The 18,347-nt window shown below is 46.0% G+C and overlaps 1 protein-coding gene across 20 annotated transcripts in view; it reads right to left on the reverse strand.

The window, feature by feature from the left end:
- MYT1L (myelin transcription factor 1 like) overlaps positions 1-18,347 on the reverse strand; it is a 556,234-nt gene that overhangs the window by 185,232 nt on the left and 352,655 nt on the right. For all 20 annotated transcript variants that reach the window (XM_064363806.1, XM_064363803.1, XM_064363802.1 and 17 more), the window contains 3 exons: positions 6,160-6,214; positions 5,965-5,998; positions 5,611-5,673 (listed from right to left, as the gene is read on the reverse strand). In XM_064363806.1, the coding sequence (XP_064219876.1) occupies positions 5,611-5,673; positions 5,965-5,998; positions 6,160-6,214 (152 nt within the window). The remainder of the gene's footprint in view (positions 1-5,610; positions 5,674-5,964; positions 5,999-6,159; positions 6,215-18,347) is intronic.

The raw sequence follows: 18,347 nt of genomic DNA on the forward strand, positions 1-18,347 counted from the left end.
CCCAGCTACTTAAGAGGCTGAGGCAGGAGAATCGCTGGAACCTGAGAGGCAGAGGTTTCAGTGAGCTGAGATAGCGCCACTGCATTCTAGCCTGGGCGACAGAGTGAGACTCCATCTCAAAAGCAAAACATAACTAAACTAAACCAAATCCCAGAATAACCCGCATTGTTTTATCACTTGGTATTCCTTTCCTAAAAAAGAAAACTTGATTTTTCACATTGCTGATGCCCCACATGTACGTCAAGTTGTTCCTGGCAAGTTCCATCAGCACCTCAAAGTACTAAAATACCAGCTTTTTACTTGGCTACTGCAGATGTAATGTCTGAGCAAAATGAACTTGTAGCCTTAACGTAAATACATTCATTGGAAAAATGTATTGTTAAAAGACCACAAAATGACACGTAATTTTATCAGAACCACAATGTGGACTTCTGCTCTTCCGTCCTACTTGGAAAAAGCCTGGTGTTCTGTTTCCACCAGGAACCTCGCAGCAAGTGCCAGCCTCACAGCCATGTTCACAGAGTGTGTGCCGGCACATACAGGCAAGAAGAGCTGCGGGAAGGGGTAGGTTTTGGAGTCAGTCAATCTTTCAAACCCAGTAAAAAACAATGCCAGGGCCGGGTGTGGTGGCTCACGCCTGTAATCCCAGCACTTTGTGGGGCTGAGGCAGGAGGACCACCTGAGGTCAGGAGTTTGAGACTAGCCTGGCCGATGTGGTGAAACTCCATCTCCACTAAAAATACAAAAATTAGTTGGGCGTGGTGACAGGTGCCTGTAATCCCAGCTACTTAGGAGGCTGAGGTAGGAGAATTGCTTGAACCCGGGAGGGAAAGGTTGCAGTGAGCTGAGATCATGCCACTGCACTCCAGCCTCGGCAACAGAGCAAGACTCCATCTCAAAAAAAATAAATAAAAATAAAAAAATAAAAAGTCAGATATAACCAGAAACTTCCAAATTTAAAATAGAAATAGTCATAGATGTTAATATATCCATGAGTCTTACCTAATACATCAAGGAACACATTTTAAGAATTAAAATTTTATCTTCTAGTTAAAAATGACTGATAATACATACAATGTATACAAAATGACATCAAACAATAAGGCTTAGAAAACCCTCAGTGACATTCCTCTCAAGAGAATCTCACACAGTGACAAAACGTCTCAGCTGGTTTTACGTAATAAGGTCTGCAACTCTCTTATTTTAGAACAGAGGAAACCAAAGGCCGTAGACTGGAAGGAAACTGTCCAGAGCTCCTGGTCCATTAGTGGTGCAGTGCAAGCCAGCATCTGGGTCAGCTAACTGGGAAATAGTTCTTTTTCAACTATACCACATTAGCTCTTCTAGATAACTACATGTATTAAAATATTTGGCGTTCTAATAATTACATACAACATGAGCCATGGTCAAAACAATGACTTCAGGCCAATCTCCATGATGAACACAGATGCAAAAATCTTCAATAAAATACTGGCAAACTGATTGCAACAGCACATCCAAAAGCTTATCCATCACAATCAAGTAGGCATCATCCCAGGGATGGTTCAGTACACGCAGATCTATACATGTAATCCAGCAAATGAAGAACCAAAGAGGAAAATCACAATTATCTCAAGACATGCAGAGAAGGCCTTTGACAAAATTCAACAGCCCTATATGCTAAAAACTCTCAATAAACTAGGTATTGACGGAACGTATCTCAAAATAATAAAAGCTATTTATGACAAACCCACAGCCAATATCATACTGAATGGGCAAAAACTGGAAGCATTCCTCTTGAAATCCGGCACTAGACAAGGATGCCCTCTCTCACCACTCCTATTCAATATAGTATTGGAAGTTCTAGACACAGCAATCAGGCAAGAAAAAGAAATAAAGGGTATTCAGTTAGGAAAAGAGGAAGTCAAATTGTCTCTATTTGCAGACGACATGATTGTATATCTAGAAGACCCCATTGTCTCATCCCAAAATCTCCTGAAACCGATAAGCAACTTCAGCAAAGTCTCAGGATACAAAATCAATGTGCAGAAATCACAAGCATTTCTATACACCAATAACAGACTTAAAAAGAGAGCCAAATCAAGAATGAATTGCCATTCACAATTGCTACAAAGAGAATAAAATACCTAAGAATATAACTAACAAAGGATGTTAAGGACCTCTTCAAGAAGAACTACAAACCACTGCTCAAGTAAATAAGAGAGGACACAAACAGATGGAAAAACATTCCATGTTCATGGTTAGGAAGAATCAATATTGTGAAAATGGCCATACTGCCCAAAGTAATTTATAGATTCAACAGTATCCCCATCAAGCTACCAATGACCTTCTTCACAGAACTGGAAAAAAACACCTTAAACTTCATAGGTAACCAAAAGAGAGCCCATATGGCCAAGACAATCCTAAGCAAAAAGAACAAAGCTGGAGGCATCCAACTATCTGATTTCAAACTATACTACAAGGCTACAGTAATCAAAACAGCATGGTACTGGTACCAAAACAGATCAGAATAGAGGCCTTGGAGGCAATGCCACACATCTACAACCATCTAATCTTTGACAAACTGAACAAAAACAAGCAATGGGGAAATGATTCCCTGTTTAATAAATGGTGTTAGGAAAACTGGCTAGCCATGTGCAGAAAGCAGAAACTGGACCCCTTCCTGACACCTAACACCAAAATTAACTCCAGATGGATTAAAGACTTAAACATAAGACCTAACACCATAAAAATCCTAGAAGAAAATCTAGGCAAAACCATTCAGGACATAGGCATATGCAAGGACTTCATAACTAAAGTACCAAAAGCATTGGCAAAAAAAGCCAAAATAGACAAATGGGATCTAATTAAACTCCAGAGCTTCTGTAAAGCAAAAGAAACTAAGCTCTTCTGTAAAGCAAAAGAAACAATCATTAGAGTGAACCAGCAACCAACAGAATGGGAAAAAACTTTTGCAATCTCCCCATCTGACAAAGGGCTAATATCCAGAATCTACAAAGAACTAAAACAGATTTACAAGAAAAAAACAACCCCATTCAAAAGATGGGCGAAGGATATGAACAGACACTTTTCAAAAGAAGACATTTATGTGGCCAACAAACATATGAAAAAATGCTCATCATCACTGGTCATTACAGAAATGCAAATCAAAACCACATTGAGATACCATCTCATGCCAGTTAGAATGGCGATCATTAAAAAATCTGGAGACAACAGATGCTGGAGAGGATGTGGAGAAATAGGAACACTTTTGCACTGTTGGTGGGAGTGTAAATTAGTTCAACCATTGTGGAAGACAGTGTGGCGATTCCTCAAGGATCTAGAAATAGAAATTCCATTTGACCCAGCAATCCCATTACTGGGTATATATCCAGAGGATTATAAATCATTCTATTATAAGGACACATGCACACATATGTTCATTGCGGCACTATTTACAACAGCAAAGACCTGGAACCAACCCAAATGTCCACGATGGTAGACTGGAAAGGGAAAATGTGGCACATATAAACCATGGAATATTATGCAGCCATCAAAAACGATGAGTTTGTGTCCTTTGTATGGACATGGATGAATCCGGAAACCATCATTCTCAGCAAACTGACACAAGAACAGAAAATCAAACTCAGCATGTTGTCACTCATAGGTGGGTTTTGAACAATGAGAACACATGGACACAGGGAGGGGAGCATCACACACTGGGGTCTGTTGGCGGGGACTATGGGAGGGACAGTGGGTGGTAGGGAGGTTGGGGAGGGATAACATGGGGAGAAATGCCAGATAAAGGTGACCGGGGGGTGGAGGCAGTAAACCGCATTGCCGTGTATGTACCTATGCGACGATCCTACCAGAATTAGTAGGATGCACCTTGGTTAAACATATGAATGTTTGAAATTATTTGGAAAGTCATGGTTTTTCCTGTAAAACGATGGCTATATTATATCTAGCTCACACCTAATTAAAACTTTTTATAATTGTACATTTGAAAATAAGTAAAAGGGTATATTTGGATTGCTTGTAACAAGCAGGATAAATGCTTGAGGGGATGAAGACCCTATCTTTCATGATGTGATTATTTCACGTTGCATACCCGTATCAAAATATGTTATGTGCCCCATAAGTATACACGCCTACTATGTATACATGAAAATCAGAAAAAATAAACTTTTAGCCAAATTTAATTTTATGTAACAGTGTGATAAAGTCTGACTAATGAAGAGATGATTGGGGAAAATGAGTTTTTCTCATGGTGACTAACTTCTTTTGAAAACGTAAACAATGAAGTGTTTTAGACTTTTAGATTAAGTGCTGACATAAACATTTCTTCATAAAATAATATTTTAAGTAAACTACTTATTTCAATTACATAATTCAATAATTTACTATTTTATACAATAACAATCATAATATAATTGACAAAATGTAATAATTGAAATTGCAAAATTATCTGAAAAATAGCCCGCAATCCTTTGGTCTGTAACAGAGGAAATCAGACAATCGTTTCATGAGGGATGTCCATTAAACATTCCCTGCTGCTGCAAATGCTAGCATGGGGATTTGGGAGTAGTTTGGAATTTTGTCTTTGATTTTACTAAAGAACAACAAAAATAATTGCTTGATTTCAATGGTAAGTTAAAGTTTCGCTGAAAAGGAAATGAAATGCGAGGCCATGAGGAGAGGCCACCGGGACTTGTGGCAGAGGCACCTGCTTTAGAATCAGGGCTGGAGCTGGGTCTGCTCACTGGGGGTTTGCTAGACTGGAGTCACCTTGGTCTCTGCAACCTGATTTGTAAAAGTAAAGCGAAAAGCATATCCTGGCCTGTAAACTCTTTTACTTCATCATTATTGAAACTTTTCTATTGAAAGCACATTTTCATGAACAGCATAGGGAAAAGAATGCTTACCAGAAAGACATCTAAAGGACTGACGTGTAACTGACAGTCAGCCATAGGCATATAAGATATAATTCTGCCATGATACGTTTTGAGCAATCATCAACTACCCGCTTAGTTTCTAAAGGCCTTCCACACCTATTCCTGTCACAGACCTGAATGCCAGTATTTACAAGATTGATGTGACCACTGAAGTCCCGGTCTTGCCAGCTTGATCTGCCCTGACCTTCACCTCCGGATGTAGCCACCCAGATGTAAGAATCGGCTTAGTTTCCCAGGATGAACCCTGTTAAATGGTGGAAGTGGAGTGTACAGACAGGTCAGCAGGTCACATTTTAATTGACCATTCATTGTGGACCATCTGCCGCTTCCAGAATGAGGAAGTGCGGAAGGAGAACTCGGGCTCCTTGGTAAGGAGTGGGGAGCTCGCAGGTGGCTGTGCGCTGAGCACCATGTATGCAGGTGGGAAAATCGGGTTAAGGCTGGTCTGAACGTGTGTCACCCTTAGGAGTATCACCTATTCTGCCCACGAGATAGAACAGCTTATGTTTTGAGAACCTTGTCAAGAGACAAAGACCGACTTCCAGTGAGAGAAGCAAAGAAACCATAATGCGCATTGCTTTCCAAGCACACCTGCCCACACACTTCGTCACCGAGACTGGGTCCCTAAATAAGTCACTTCAGACAGCACATTGTGGAAAAAAGATGCAGGCATTACCTTCTGTGTCTTGCATATTTGCCACTGACATGACCACTGCCGTCACAGCCAGGGGTGGGACAGCTGCAACAGGAAAGAATTGATTACACAGTGCCGCGGGCAGGCAGGTGAGATGGAGCACGCCCGTGGCAGCAAAGAGAAGGAGGGCAGCCCAGGCACAGGAGGGAAATCACGCAATCCAAAGGAGGGGGAGTTCGGGAGGCTTTTTACGAGCAAGTCTCAGGGGAATTAATTTCATCAGTGCAGCAGGGCGTGAGCAAGCTACCGAGGAGCTCAAAAGTGCAGCGTGCCCATTAGAAGGCGTGAATTTTCCAAACTGCTAATGGGGAGGCATTTTACCCACATGGCACTAACCTGAACAGCTCTTGTATGGCTGGTTCCACGGGAACTGCAGAGAGATGGAAATAGATAAACATTTACCATCGATCACAAGCACCCCTCTTCCGCAGAAAATTACCGAAAGGGTGGTGTGAAGTGAATCAAGCCTCGGTTCCACAGGAGGAAGGTGACCCTGAGCCGGCCTCAGGAAGCAGAGAAGCACAGACGTACCTCGAACCCCTTTGGACCGCGTGCGATGCCGCTTCTCCTCAGTGTCCACCTCCATCTGGGGATAGATGAGCAGCCGTCAGTGTTCTTATCCTGCCTGCGCCGGCCGGCCCCGCAGGGACGGCTCGCTCCCCCTGGCACTTTACTGATGGGGCTTTAACCCTGTTTCACTCCGTGAAGGGAAGCCCTCTCCAAGGGCAGAGGGTGGGTAAGACGAGGGTCAGGCAATCTAAATGTATCGTTCAAACAATTATAAACCGACCTTCATCTTGTAGGGAACATTTAAGCAGGAGGCCCTTGCCCTCTACAACAGGGCAGATTTTGAGGAATCTTGAAGTGCTGTCCAGTTCCTCTCTTTTCAATGATTTGATGAAACTTCTGTGTGTTTCTGAGTTGTACTTTGTACCAAGAATATAACAGATAGCCAAGAAAGTAAAGATATGTACATATATATTTATTTATATATTTTATGTATATGTATAAAACATATATTTATATGTATAAACCACATATATTTTATACATCTAAACCTTTCAGTTATAAGAATCTAAATATTATATATATTATACAGTATATATTATAAATACACACATACACACATATTTTATATATATAAATATATAATATTTAGATTCTTCTTGCAACTGAAAGGTTTAACACGATTAAGCAGTTAAGACATGTGGCGTAGGTATCGTGGAAGGACGTTACCATCTGGGGCTCACTCCTGATGCTAATTCATGGAACGCAATCGTCCTCCACGTTTATCTAACTTGCTACGTTTCCTTTGGGGTGTCTAGACCCTCTACTCGCAGGAACGGACGCACCTTACACTTGGGACATCACAAATGCTTTCACGTACTACTCTGTGGGACCTACACGACAATTTTGTAAGGAAAGTGTATTTATTATATCTATTTTATACATGAGAAAACTAAAATTCAACCACCTGAGTTACTCAAGATGCTTTGAGTAGAAGGTTTTGGAGTAGGGACCAAAAATCACGTGTCTGTATATGTCCTCTTTAAGCCTCAGGAACATGATGTTTCGTGGCGGACACATACAAGTGCATTTGTTCGCCACGTAGTCCCACAGTATGTGAAGAGCTTACACATGGCAAGCTGCACAGTAGGAGAGCTCTACTCAGGAGACAGAGGAACTGAGACGAGATGAGCCCTAGGAGCTGGCCAGAGCCCCACTGGATGGCCTGCACACCAAAGCCACTTCCTCCACAGCTGAGAGAGGAACGTCAGAATTGAGTGAGGAAGACTTGTTAGATGCCTGTGGCTCCGTTCGATGCGGACTCCAGAAAAGAGCAGGGTGGACCTGCCGCTGAAATAAACCACAGGACTAGGGAGGTGCGACTCAACAGACCACCACGGCACGAAAGGCACAGAAATGCACATGGACAGAGCCCGATTTAACGTTGACGCCGACTCATCACCAGCTATTCATGAATACTGTGGCTGAGTATTATGATATCGGGGGAAAAACATACATGTAATAAAAACATAAGCTCATTTAAGGAGCTAAAAATCTCTTAGTGGGCTATCTCTATGCACAGACATAATGATGTACCAGATTTAACATCAAAACAAGAATTTCAGAAAAGCAGGAGCCAATAGGAAGTGGATGCCGAGGAAGGACGCTGGGGAAAGTTGTGATCCTTGAGGACTGTTTGTTCAGGTGTGAAAGGAAGCAAAAGAGACGGTCTCTGTGACTTGTATCTTATCTAGAGGCCTGATACACAGCGACTGAGTGAATGAATGAATGAATGAGTCCAGCTGCTGGGAGTGCTGCAGGTCAAGGCAGTGCCTGAGGCGGATGTTGGAAAGACGACGTCCGATCTCATGCAGGTGGCAGGCCTGAGCCAGGGCCACGTGCAGAGCTGGAAGGGCCGTCCTGGGAGGCCCCGCTGGTCCAGCTGGATAGACAGCTGCCGGCCTTTCTCGAGCGTGGGAAGGACCAGTCGCAAACACGTTTTAGAAAAAAAACAAGTTATTGGCAGCTTGAGAGAGGGCATGGAGGGGCAGGCAGAGGAGTCCGAAGCAAGCTGGGAGGAGGCTGGCAGTGGCCTAAGAAGAAAGGGCTCAGGCAGTGGCTTCACCACATCTGTGGCTAGTCCCATCGTTGGCCAATTCGGGGACATGATTGTCCGAGAAAGGAAGAAAAGGGTTTAAAAACTTTCTGATGGAAGAACCCACACAACGCAGTGGTGTATCTGGCACCTTTTGGGTTTTCTGCTGTTTAAAGATATGCCTGGGATATGAAACTGTGACTGCAGCCACATCACGTGGATCTGACATTTAAACAAGTAGCACCCTGAGTAACTCGTCGATGCTCTGAAATTGCCATTCAACATGAAAACATTTCGAAACACCACAAAATTCCGGCAAAGGGATCTAGGGCCAAAGTGACATGAGGCAGAGATGAGCTAAGAATCAAGAAGCCTGAGCTGATGGCGAAAATGCCATTCACATCCACGAGAAACAGAGTTTCCCGGGGTCCCCTGCCCTTGTCACAGGATGGGGGATGCAGAGATACTGGGGTAAAAGTGTATGCTTTAAGGAATTTAAAATTGAATTAACACCTCGAATGAGGGCCCATATGTTGAGAAACGTTCACCATGGGGTGTAATGGAGGCTTGGACGTGGTGTATCTAACCCATCCTAAGGAAGGAGAAAGAGAAGGTTCCTGGAGGAACTGAAATTTGGGCTGAATTTTAAAGGTTAATTGGATGTTTCAGGTTAAAAAAAAAAAAAAAACTGGTGAGAGTGTGTTCCTCACAGAGGGAACAGGACGCGCAAAAACACAAAGGCTTGGGGAGACTGGTGTGTCCAGGAGAGGCGAAGCTGGGGCTGGGGTGGGAGTGCCAGAGTCCGGGCTTGGCTGTGGGCTCCCTTCAGCCGGGCACAGGGGCGGGAGTGCCAGAGTCCGGGCTTGGCTGTGGGCTCCCTTCAGCCGGGCACAGCCTTCTCAAAGTTCCTAGTGGAACTGGGGCCAGCGACACTCAGCCAGCACCCAGCTTGCTTACCCTGATCCAGCACCTCGTGAATAAACCAGCGTTTATGATTTCCCTGGCTGCAGTCTAGGGAGAACCCGTGTCCAAAAGTGCAGTCTAGCTGGCTTTCCTTCGCGGGCATTAAATCAGAAGCGTTGGCCTCATTAGCTAACTGCTCACAGGGTTTGATAAGGATAAGAATTGTTTTATTCTTATAATTAAACTCTTCATCCTTTCAGTATTTTTTGTGCATGTAGGGGCAACTGTATTTTTTTTCCAGTCAACGAATTCTTCCACTAATCAGTTATTAAAGAAATCACACCCCGCACACTAAAATACTCCTCTTGCCGAATGTGAGATTCCTACCACAGTCCGGTCTATGGCGGGACCCTGTTCCCGCCTCCGCTGGTTCCTTCCAGCACAGTCCTGCCTGGATGACAGCGGCCCTACAGTGTTCTCCCTCCGCGGAACAAGGCCCCTCGCCCCGAGCATGACTGGAGATACTTTGTAAAAGATGCCGAGCACAGCACTGAACAGATGGGGGTTCCCCATTCTTTCCCTTTCAGCCAATGAAACCCGAATGCGAAGGGTTTCAAAACGGTTTTAAATCTTACACTTACATAGCTGTTCAGTAAGTGCCGACGCCAGCAAGTTTCAGATTAAGCAGAAAGCGTAAAACGTATGGTCTGAAATGCCAGGAGGTTCTCACTGTCCGGTGTGTGCACCTGACGGCGTGTGTTCCCAGGGCCGCTGGCCTCCCCGGCGCTCTCAGACTTTGTTTCTTCGGGACTCCCCAGCCCCTCCATCCTGCCCTCCCAGAAAGAACGCCTGGGCTTGCTTCCACCCAGGGCCTGCCCACTGCAGGGGACTGACATTGGCAGCCTCAGCAAAGGGTCCAGTTGGATTCATCCTTCTGGTGGCCCCAGGGCCCGACTGCAAACTTCACTTAGTGAACCTGTGAAGGACTAGACAGCGTTTTCTAAGACATCACTTCTGATCTTCCTTGGAACTGGAGAAAGCTCACCTCAGTTATCATTGCTGGGGTTTCCGATGACCTTTCCAGTAATTTACATTTAGAAAATCACCCTTAAATCTCCACTTTCGCATTGATTCTTTTATTTGGAAGTCCAATATTTATTTTTAAAATAAGGATGTTTTCTAAGAAGATTTAAAATTTGTTTTATACAAGTAAAGTCTTGAATTTAAGGAATCTGTTTGGAACCAATAAAGCTGTCAGGAGTGACTGATGAAGAGATAGCAGGTGAATTAGTTTCTAATATGAAAACTTTACATTCGGACTCAGGATCTGTTTTGTTACTATGATCTTCCTTCTCTTTTCCTTCCAATAAAAGGGATGCTTTCCTCAGGTTGAGCCTCAGTGAAGAGATTATACTGTATCTATATTTGATACTTATATTTAGGGACAGTGTATCACTCTGTCACCCAGGCTGGAGTACAGTGGCACAATCATAGCTTGCTGCAGCCTTGAACTTCACTTCCAGAGTGGCTAGGACTGCAGGCATGTGCCACCATACCTGGCTGATCTTTTTAATTTTTTGCAGAGCTGGGTCCTGCTATGTTTCCCAGGCTAGTCTTGAACTCCTGCACTGAAGTGATCCTACTGCCTCGGCCTTCCAAAGTTCTGGCATTCCTGGTGTGAGCCACAGCATCTGGCCAACAACTAATATTGTAAATGCATGAAAATTTCATAAAGTTGGTAAAATCCCTCTGAGTCCCCAGAGGCTGCTTTCTGAAATCAAGTGCCACATTACGCCACAACTGTGAACCCAGGAGGAGCTCACTTTGGGTCCCAGGCCTGCCAGAGACCAGCAAGGCTCTCCTAACCCGAGTCTCTAGCCGCAGGGACCTGCTCTCTCCTCCCCCACAGAATCCTTTTGTGGGAACCAGGCATGGGGGCTTGGAGTCAGGCTGGGTTACAGACAGCTCCCACTTCGACCCCAGAACCTGAGCTCCAGGCCTCCCTCCCTGCCACAGTCATTCCTCCACCATCCAGGAAGCAATGTCCACTTTGCCAACCAGCCGGACCCTGCCTTTCAGCTCCTGCTGCTCAATTCACCTGGTCAATGCTCTGCTTGTCAGCACCCTCAAGAAGAGGAGATGGGCGAGAGGGCAGGAGCCAGAGGTCAGTCCCAGCCTCTGTGAGAGGTAAGGAAGGCTCGGGGAAGGAATGTTGAAGAGAAACTGGAAGTCCCGGCAAGAGGCAGTGCAAGCATGCAGGTCTAACCAAATTCAGGGCTTTTCCCAAGCGAGCTTCTTCCCAGGCATTATTCCTTCCAAGGTAGCTGGGAGCCGGTCAGCCTTCTACAACCCTACATTATAGAAAACACTCCACGTCTCAATTCCAACTCCAGCAAGTTTGGGCTCCTAAAAGTACATCCATGAAGATTAGCAAGAATCAGAACTTATATTTTCTAGTCATCCTTGAAAACTGTTTAAATGCAGAACTACAATAATTAAAAATTGTTTTCTAAAATATGACTATTTTCTGCTTTTTAGTGAAATTAATGTGGTGTAAATACATTAACATTTGGGATTTATATCTGATATTCATATTTTAAAAGGATAGCATTTTATCAGGTCATGAAACAGTCAGAAGATATAAGTGGGTTTATAGTTCATTGCATCATGGTTTATAATTTTTAAATTATAAACAGGAAAAAGAGGCTTGGTTTGCCTGTTCCTAATTTTTCCTTTTCCTCCTTTCCATTTTTTTTTATTAATGTGGATGGCAATTCGTGATGCCATCTTCTCGAGGAAAGAGAGCCCCATCCCTGGATCTGTCCCTTTCACCCCGTCACTGTGTACAGGTGTGCCTGTTTGGTCGGGCAAGGTTGGTGCCAACGAAGTCTAGAGAAATTAAAATGAAAAAATAAAAATGACCTTGGCAAAAACAGTGAAGATACAGCTAAGGCCTGCATGCCCTCTGCCCCTCTGTACTCAGGTATAAAGATGATTTTCTAGGTAGCACGTTTTAGAAAATGAAAGACGGTACTGGAAATAGCATATTTGAAGTTTGTTGGAGTGAGATTTGAAAGTTACTTGTTTTATGAACTAGTCATAAGTGTTTCGTAAGCTTCAGATCCGTGGCATACAGGGACGCTCAGGACGATGAAACAGAAACGGCATCCCATTCTTTGCTTATGAATTCTCTTATAGCAAAGTACTGGAGAGGTTTAAAATGTGTATGAAATCAAACTAAGTTTGGACCCTAACACGTCTTAGTCTTTCTCCTGATTCAAGTCCCTAATGATCGGCCTCTGCTAATCACTTCTTAGGTAGACATTCTGGAGGGCACAGTTGGGAACTGACATTCAGCTACAAGTGAGGAAAACATCCAGCAAGTGTCAGGCATCTCTGCCTGGCTGTGCCCTTGCTCTGGTCTGGAGGACCCTCGGGAAGACTCCTTCCCACCATGTGGAGGCTCTGGCATGCCCCTCCACAGACAGACAGTGCCTGAGCCTGGTGGCCATGCTTTCAAAAGAATGGTTACAGACACGCAGCCTGCCAAATAATGTTGGAGCTGTTTCCTAGGGCAAGAAGATGTCGGTGAGATACAGCTTTAAGGCCAAATTACTGGGACTTCTAGGACATCTGGGAAATTTCCTGGCATACGTAGAATAGTTGAAATCAACACAGTCTTGGGAAATGTGGGATGCGAGCTTTCTCTAATGTCTTGAGACTGTAAACCTAAAGCGATACAGCGGCACACGTATTATCATGAACCCTAAAAATAAATCCTTCTAAATGGCATAGTTTGAATGCTTAATAGACTTCTATGCCTAGTTTAAGACAAACACTTTAAGAATCATGCCACAAATCCTAAGAAAATAGCAATGAAAATGATGACAGGTTGCAATAAAGATGTCCTGCGATAGGAACCCCAGAAAGGAGCTCATCATCTCGACATAGTCAGCTTGGGAGAGTGTAAGCACCTGGGACAGAACTCACTAGAGCAGTGGCACTGAGGACACCACGCCGAACCGTGCCTCGAGGTGCCCCCAGCCCCTCCCCACAGACCCGTGCGTGTTGTGTGGGCGCAGAGCTGGGAGCTGGACCCATCACAGGCAGGGGACAGCCATCATGAGGTGCACTCAGTCTTTTGAATATAGGCAAAGCAAGTTGTCAAAATACAATACAGGAAAAGCAAAATACAATATTGGAAAAGCAGGTTGTCAAAATACAAAAGGATCACACCTCTCAAGCTGGTGGACCCGGTGATGGAAAAGTTCCTGGCCTATGGTAGGCAGCTGTAAGTTTCAGTTAAATGAGTGAGTGAATAAAATAATTACGATATACTAATGCATCTCTTGGTCAGCTACAATGTTAATAATTTCATCACAGTTTTAAAAAATTCTCACAACACAGATACAAAGTTTCAAGGAGATATCCACTCCACATGCAGCCAGAAGATACCTACGCCTCTATTTCTACGTGTGGGATGGGGTGCCGTGTCCACAGAATGCTGGTCAGGCTGCACGGAGTCATTCAACGTTAAGTCAGAAGTCAGAACGGGAACTTCCACACAGCAAGGGGCCTTTCGCAGCTTCAAAAAGAGCCAAGGGAATTTGCTCTGGGAAAATCCTGGGATTCCTTGGCTTAAGAAGCATGGCTTCCTCAGATCCATGTCTGAGCCAGGAGCCTAACGGGACATTTGAAACAACAGCAAACCAGAACCAAGTCTCAAAGGCGTCAAAGATGCCTACAGGGTAATCAAGGCAGTGGTGATGCTTTCACAAAATAATTTACATTTGATTTTATTCAAAAATAGATGGTCTAGCAGTTCTATATCCATGAAAAATGGGTTACTCAATTTATGTCAGGTATGGTAACAGCCGAGAAGCCCCAAAACACCCATGAGAAGAATTTCTGGGGACGTGCTAGGGGCCAGGGAGAGGCCTCACTTCACTTTGGAGCCCTCATCTCAGGCCAAGGGGGCTGTCAGCTGCCGTGCAGGCCACAAACAACATGGGCCTCCGTGAGGCTTTGCTGTTCACGCTAAGAGCTGACGTCTGACGAGCTGAAGTCTCTTTCAGATTCAATGGTTGTGTTTCCAGTCACAGCGCGATATCTACTTTCACATGAAGGAATGGCTGGGAAGGAAGACACCCATTCCAGCACCTCAGGGGAAACAACGCAGGTGCCCTTCAAGCATTTTACTATTTTTGTTGTTGTTGGTAAAATAGATGTTGCTGTTTTCTCCCTGAGCATAAAAATAAGAAAATACATCCTTATTTTCATTTTAAAATCTGATTTTCTAAACTTGAATGTGTTTCTTATAACTTCTCTATTCCTTTAACTTGCAAGCAAGTTCTGGGAGAAAATTCAAAGAATCAGAATTTTGGTGCTGGAGGCACCTGAACAGTCTCACGGCCCAGCCACAGGACTGTTCCATTGCGTTCTCAGTGCTGAACAAATTGTACCAACATCTGAGAATTTCCAGGCTTTATATCAAAATCTGGATTTTTGTTTTTTTTCTGGAAAAATGTGATGATCTGGAATCACTGCTTTAAATTTCTCTTGGCCTCAGGTAGCCGGAGGGGGAGGCAGCCCGTGTTCCCGTGGGAGGGGCAGCCCGTGTTCCCGTGGGAGGGGCACGTGCTACCCCACACGGCAGTTTTCGAGCCTGGGGCCCTCATGGCCATTCATTCCTGGGCTTCTGCCTCCTGCCCCCACTGCTTCAGGGATTCGCCTCTGCGGCTCTGCTGTTCCAAGCTGGTTCTGAAGCTGGACCTAGCGGTAGTGAGCTCAGGCTGCCTGGAGGTGCAGGTGCGCCCTGGGTCTCCTGCTCTCTACCAGGAGGATGACTGAGCCTGAGGGAAAGAGCAGACGTTGAAGCCCAGGGCCTCTGGAGCGTCCTGGAGAAGCCAGACATCAGCTGATGCTTTCGGATTATGTAATTGTTACAGGAATGAGATTCCCATGCTGGGCTTCAAAACCCAGAATAGGCCCCATCAGGACGTTTGTGGGTCCTGGGTAGATACCGGAACTACCCGTGGCAAAGGTTCAGAATGTACCAGCTCCCAAAGAAGCAGTCCTGTAGCCCGTGAGCTTTTGCTCAATGTTTAATAATTTATTTGCTCTTCATCTCTGTTCTTGGAGTAATTTGTTCTTTAATCTCCCTGGAAGTTGCTCCAAACAAGTTTCCATAAACTTTCTACGTGCCTTTAAAATAACTCTGGTCTTCTCTTAATGTGCCTGTGAGGCATCCGCCCTCCTGCCAGGCCAGCTGCAGCTCCAGAGTGGAGACCGTGCCACGTTCCCACCTGCACCTCCTATTCCTGCAGAGCGCCGGGCACACGGCAGGACTGCCTGGCCGTGATGGGGGCGTGGGAAGTGGGCTCGCGAGGCTGTGTGGCTCTGAGCATCTCTGCACGTGCCATCCAGGGGCCTGTGGCGGGCAGCACCCTCCGTCTACTCTGCCGGCTCTCCAGATTTCGGCATCTTCATATTCCCAAACTCCTCCTCGTCGGCGGCAGCCCCTTTGCCTGATTGCTTCCGAGGACACTGGCCTGTGCGTCGTGCGGGGCAGCAGTGTCATACGTGTGCATTACAGGGGTGACGGCCTGCACCGCCAGTGCTGGCTCCACACGCACACCTTCTTATGCTGGACACAGTCGCCTCTGTGAATCTGAGTATTTTCATGTGTAAAAGCCCTGCTTACCTCGTCGGGTGGTGGAGAGGACTGAATAAAAGAATCATAGGTAAGAACCTTGTACAGGGCTTGGTACATAGAAGATGCTCTTGAACTCCTGAGCCCAAGTGATCCACCCACCTCAGCCTCCCAGAGCGCTGCGATTACAGGTGTGAGCCACGGCTCCTGACTGGGCACACAGCAGGTGCTGAGGAGACGCCTGGTGCTTTCTTCTCATTTCCATGTCTGGGTGTTGTAAGTTTTCCCAAAGGGATAAGAAACAAATGTTTAGTCACATTTACGAAGTCTAAAGTGTGTGTGTGTGTGTGTGTGTGTGTGTGGTGGGAACATAACTTTCTCTTCTAGATGAGAATGTTTTTCTAGGACTCTTCACAATCTCCCTTAATTCAACTCACTTTTTATTTCTAACAGGATTTGGGCTCCTAAGTTCCCTGCACCAGGCGAGGGAGCAGCTGAGCATGTCTTCTCAGAAGCCGTGGTCCTGAAGGCCTGGGGAGCTGGGTCATTCTAGGAGAGGTGGCTCTCTGATGCCAGGAGAAACCCCACCCAGGAGCTGCAGCCCGGCAGTCCTGGGAAGGAAGCAGAGTGCATCACGCATATTCTCATTCTGTAGCCCCCAGTGTAGTGCTTGGCACAGGGCAGTGGCTGGATGAATATGTGCTGAGTTGTACTAAATAAAAATAGCGAGGTTTGATTACGGATCACACGAAGGTTGGACATACCTTCTTGACAATGTGGAAATAATTTAGTTGAGAGTCGCAGATGCTCTTTGCAGGAAGAAAATGAGTAAAATAAAGGGAAACATTTCCTACCCATAAGGATACACATCATAAATATCAGGTGAGTAATGAAAATTAAAAAAACAAAACAAAATGAAAGAAACAGACTAAGGGCTTGGAGCGGCGGCTCATGCCTGGAATCCCAGAACTTTGGGAGGCCGAGGTAGGTGGATCGCCTGAGGTCAGGAGTTCGAGACCAGCCTGGCCAACATGGTGAAACCCCATCTTTACTAAAAATACAAAAATTAGCCAGGTGTGGGGGAGGAGGTTGTGGTGAGCCGAGATGGCACCACTGCACTGCAGCCTGGGCAGCAAGAGAGAAACTCCGTCTCAAAAACAAAGAACAACCACTTAGACTAAGGATAATTTAATGGCTGGGAGTTTGCACTTTTTCAGACAAGTATAGTCTGAAATAAAAATCATCTCAGGCCTTTGGCACCTGTAAAATCATCGTCTGCCATGATAAAGGGTGTGGTCAGGGACCAGTTCTGATCTCGGAGGTGTGGCCGCTCTTCCCGTTCGTTCCTGGGCAGATGCTGTTTCCTGTGGGAACTCACAGCTTTCCCTGCACTGCCAGCGAAGCCTCCTCACTCTCTATCCTCTCTATTTACAAGCTCACAAACAGCTACACACCAGTACACACTTCCTGAGGGTGAGGGCTTTTTAAATTCATTCCCGAATTCTGTGGTTTCTCAATTTGTTGCATAGTTTGTTGTAAATAAGAGACCCTCAGGAAATCACAAGGAAGACAGACACTCAAGCACCAAGTTGTAACACAAGACAGAGTGAACTCAGTGCCAAAACAGAAAACGCACCGCGGGTGCCACGGAGGGCAGCAGGGAGCTGTGGGGCGAGGAGCTGAACCGCCAGGGCCACGCCTTGCCCTTGCCTCCACTTAGCTGTGTGAGTTCAGGCAAGCTGTCTTAGCTCCAGGGCCTGGGATGTCTTGATTACACATCTGTGGGCAACAGCGCCCATACGTACCCAGGGATGCGGAGAAACCAAGGAAGGAAGTGGCCTAGAGAGTGTTCAGGGGAAAAGAAGAGCAGTCCTGTGTGGACGGGGTGTTGGCATGGACCGCCAGGCCCTGTGTGGACGGGGTGTTGGCATGGACCACCAGACCCTGTGGGGATGGGGTGTTGGCATGGACCGCCAGGCCCTGTGTGGACGGGGTGTTGGCATGGACCGCCAGGCCCTGCCCCGCCTTCTCAGGTGCTTTGGAACAGGCCTAGCCGTCCAGAGGCCTCAGCATCCATTGCCATATCTCGGCCACGGCAATACCAGGAGGAGCAGCAAGGCTGGCGCATGCCCGGTGCACGCTGTTCCGGACCGTGTCAGAGCAAGCCCAGGGCTCTGCCGAGCAGCCTCACGGGCGGCCATCTGGGTCCTCCTGCTGTGCCAGCTTCCTCTGTGGGCTGAGCTCCTCCCGGGGCTGATAGAGGCGGCTCTCTCTTGCAGCCTGCATTTTCCGTCTCGTCCCCTCTCATGCAGCAACCCCGCTAATCCCTTTATAAGGAAGAGCAGGGGAGCCATTGAAGCCAGCCCCTCTGCTGCTCTGATCTCCGTCTCTAATTCAATATCCCCTTCCAGCCTGCCTCCGAGTAAGACGTTTCCATTCAAATCTCTGCTGGCTGCCACGAATCGTGGCCCCAAAGCACTTGGTGGATTCGGGGCTCCTGTTGGACCCGCACATGCTTCCACATCAGCCCCTGCCACTGCCCCCTCTTGTGAGGGTCTTGCT

Source organism: Aotus nancymaae, unplaced genomic scaffold, assembly GCF_030222135.1.
Source record: "Aotus nancymaae isolate 86718 unplaced genomic scaffold, 86718_ANA_hifiasm-v0.15.2.pri h1tg000057l, whole genome shotgun sequence".
NCBI lineage: Eukaryota > Metazoa > Chordata > Mammalia > Primates > Aotidae > Aotus > Aotus nancymaae.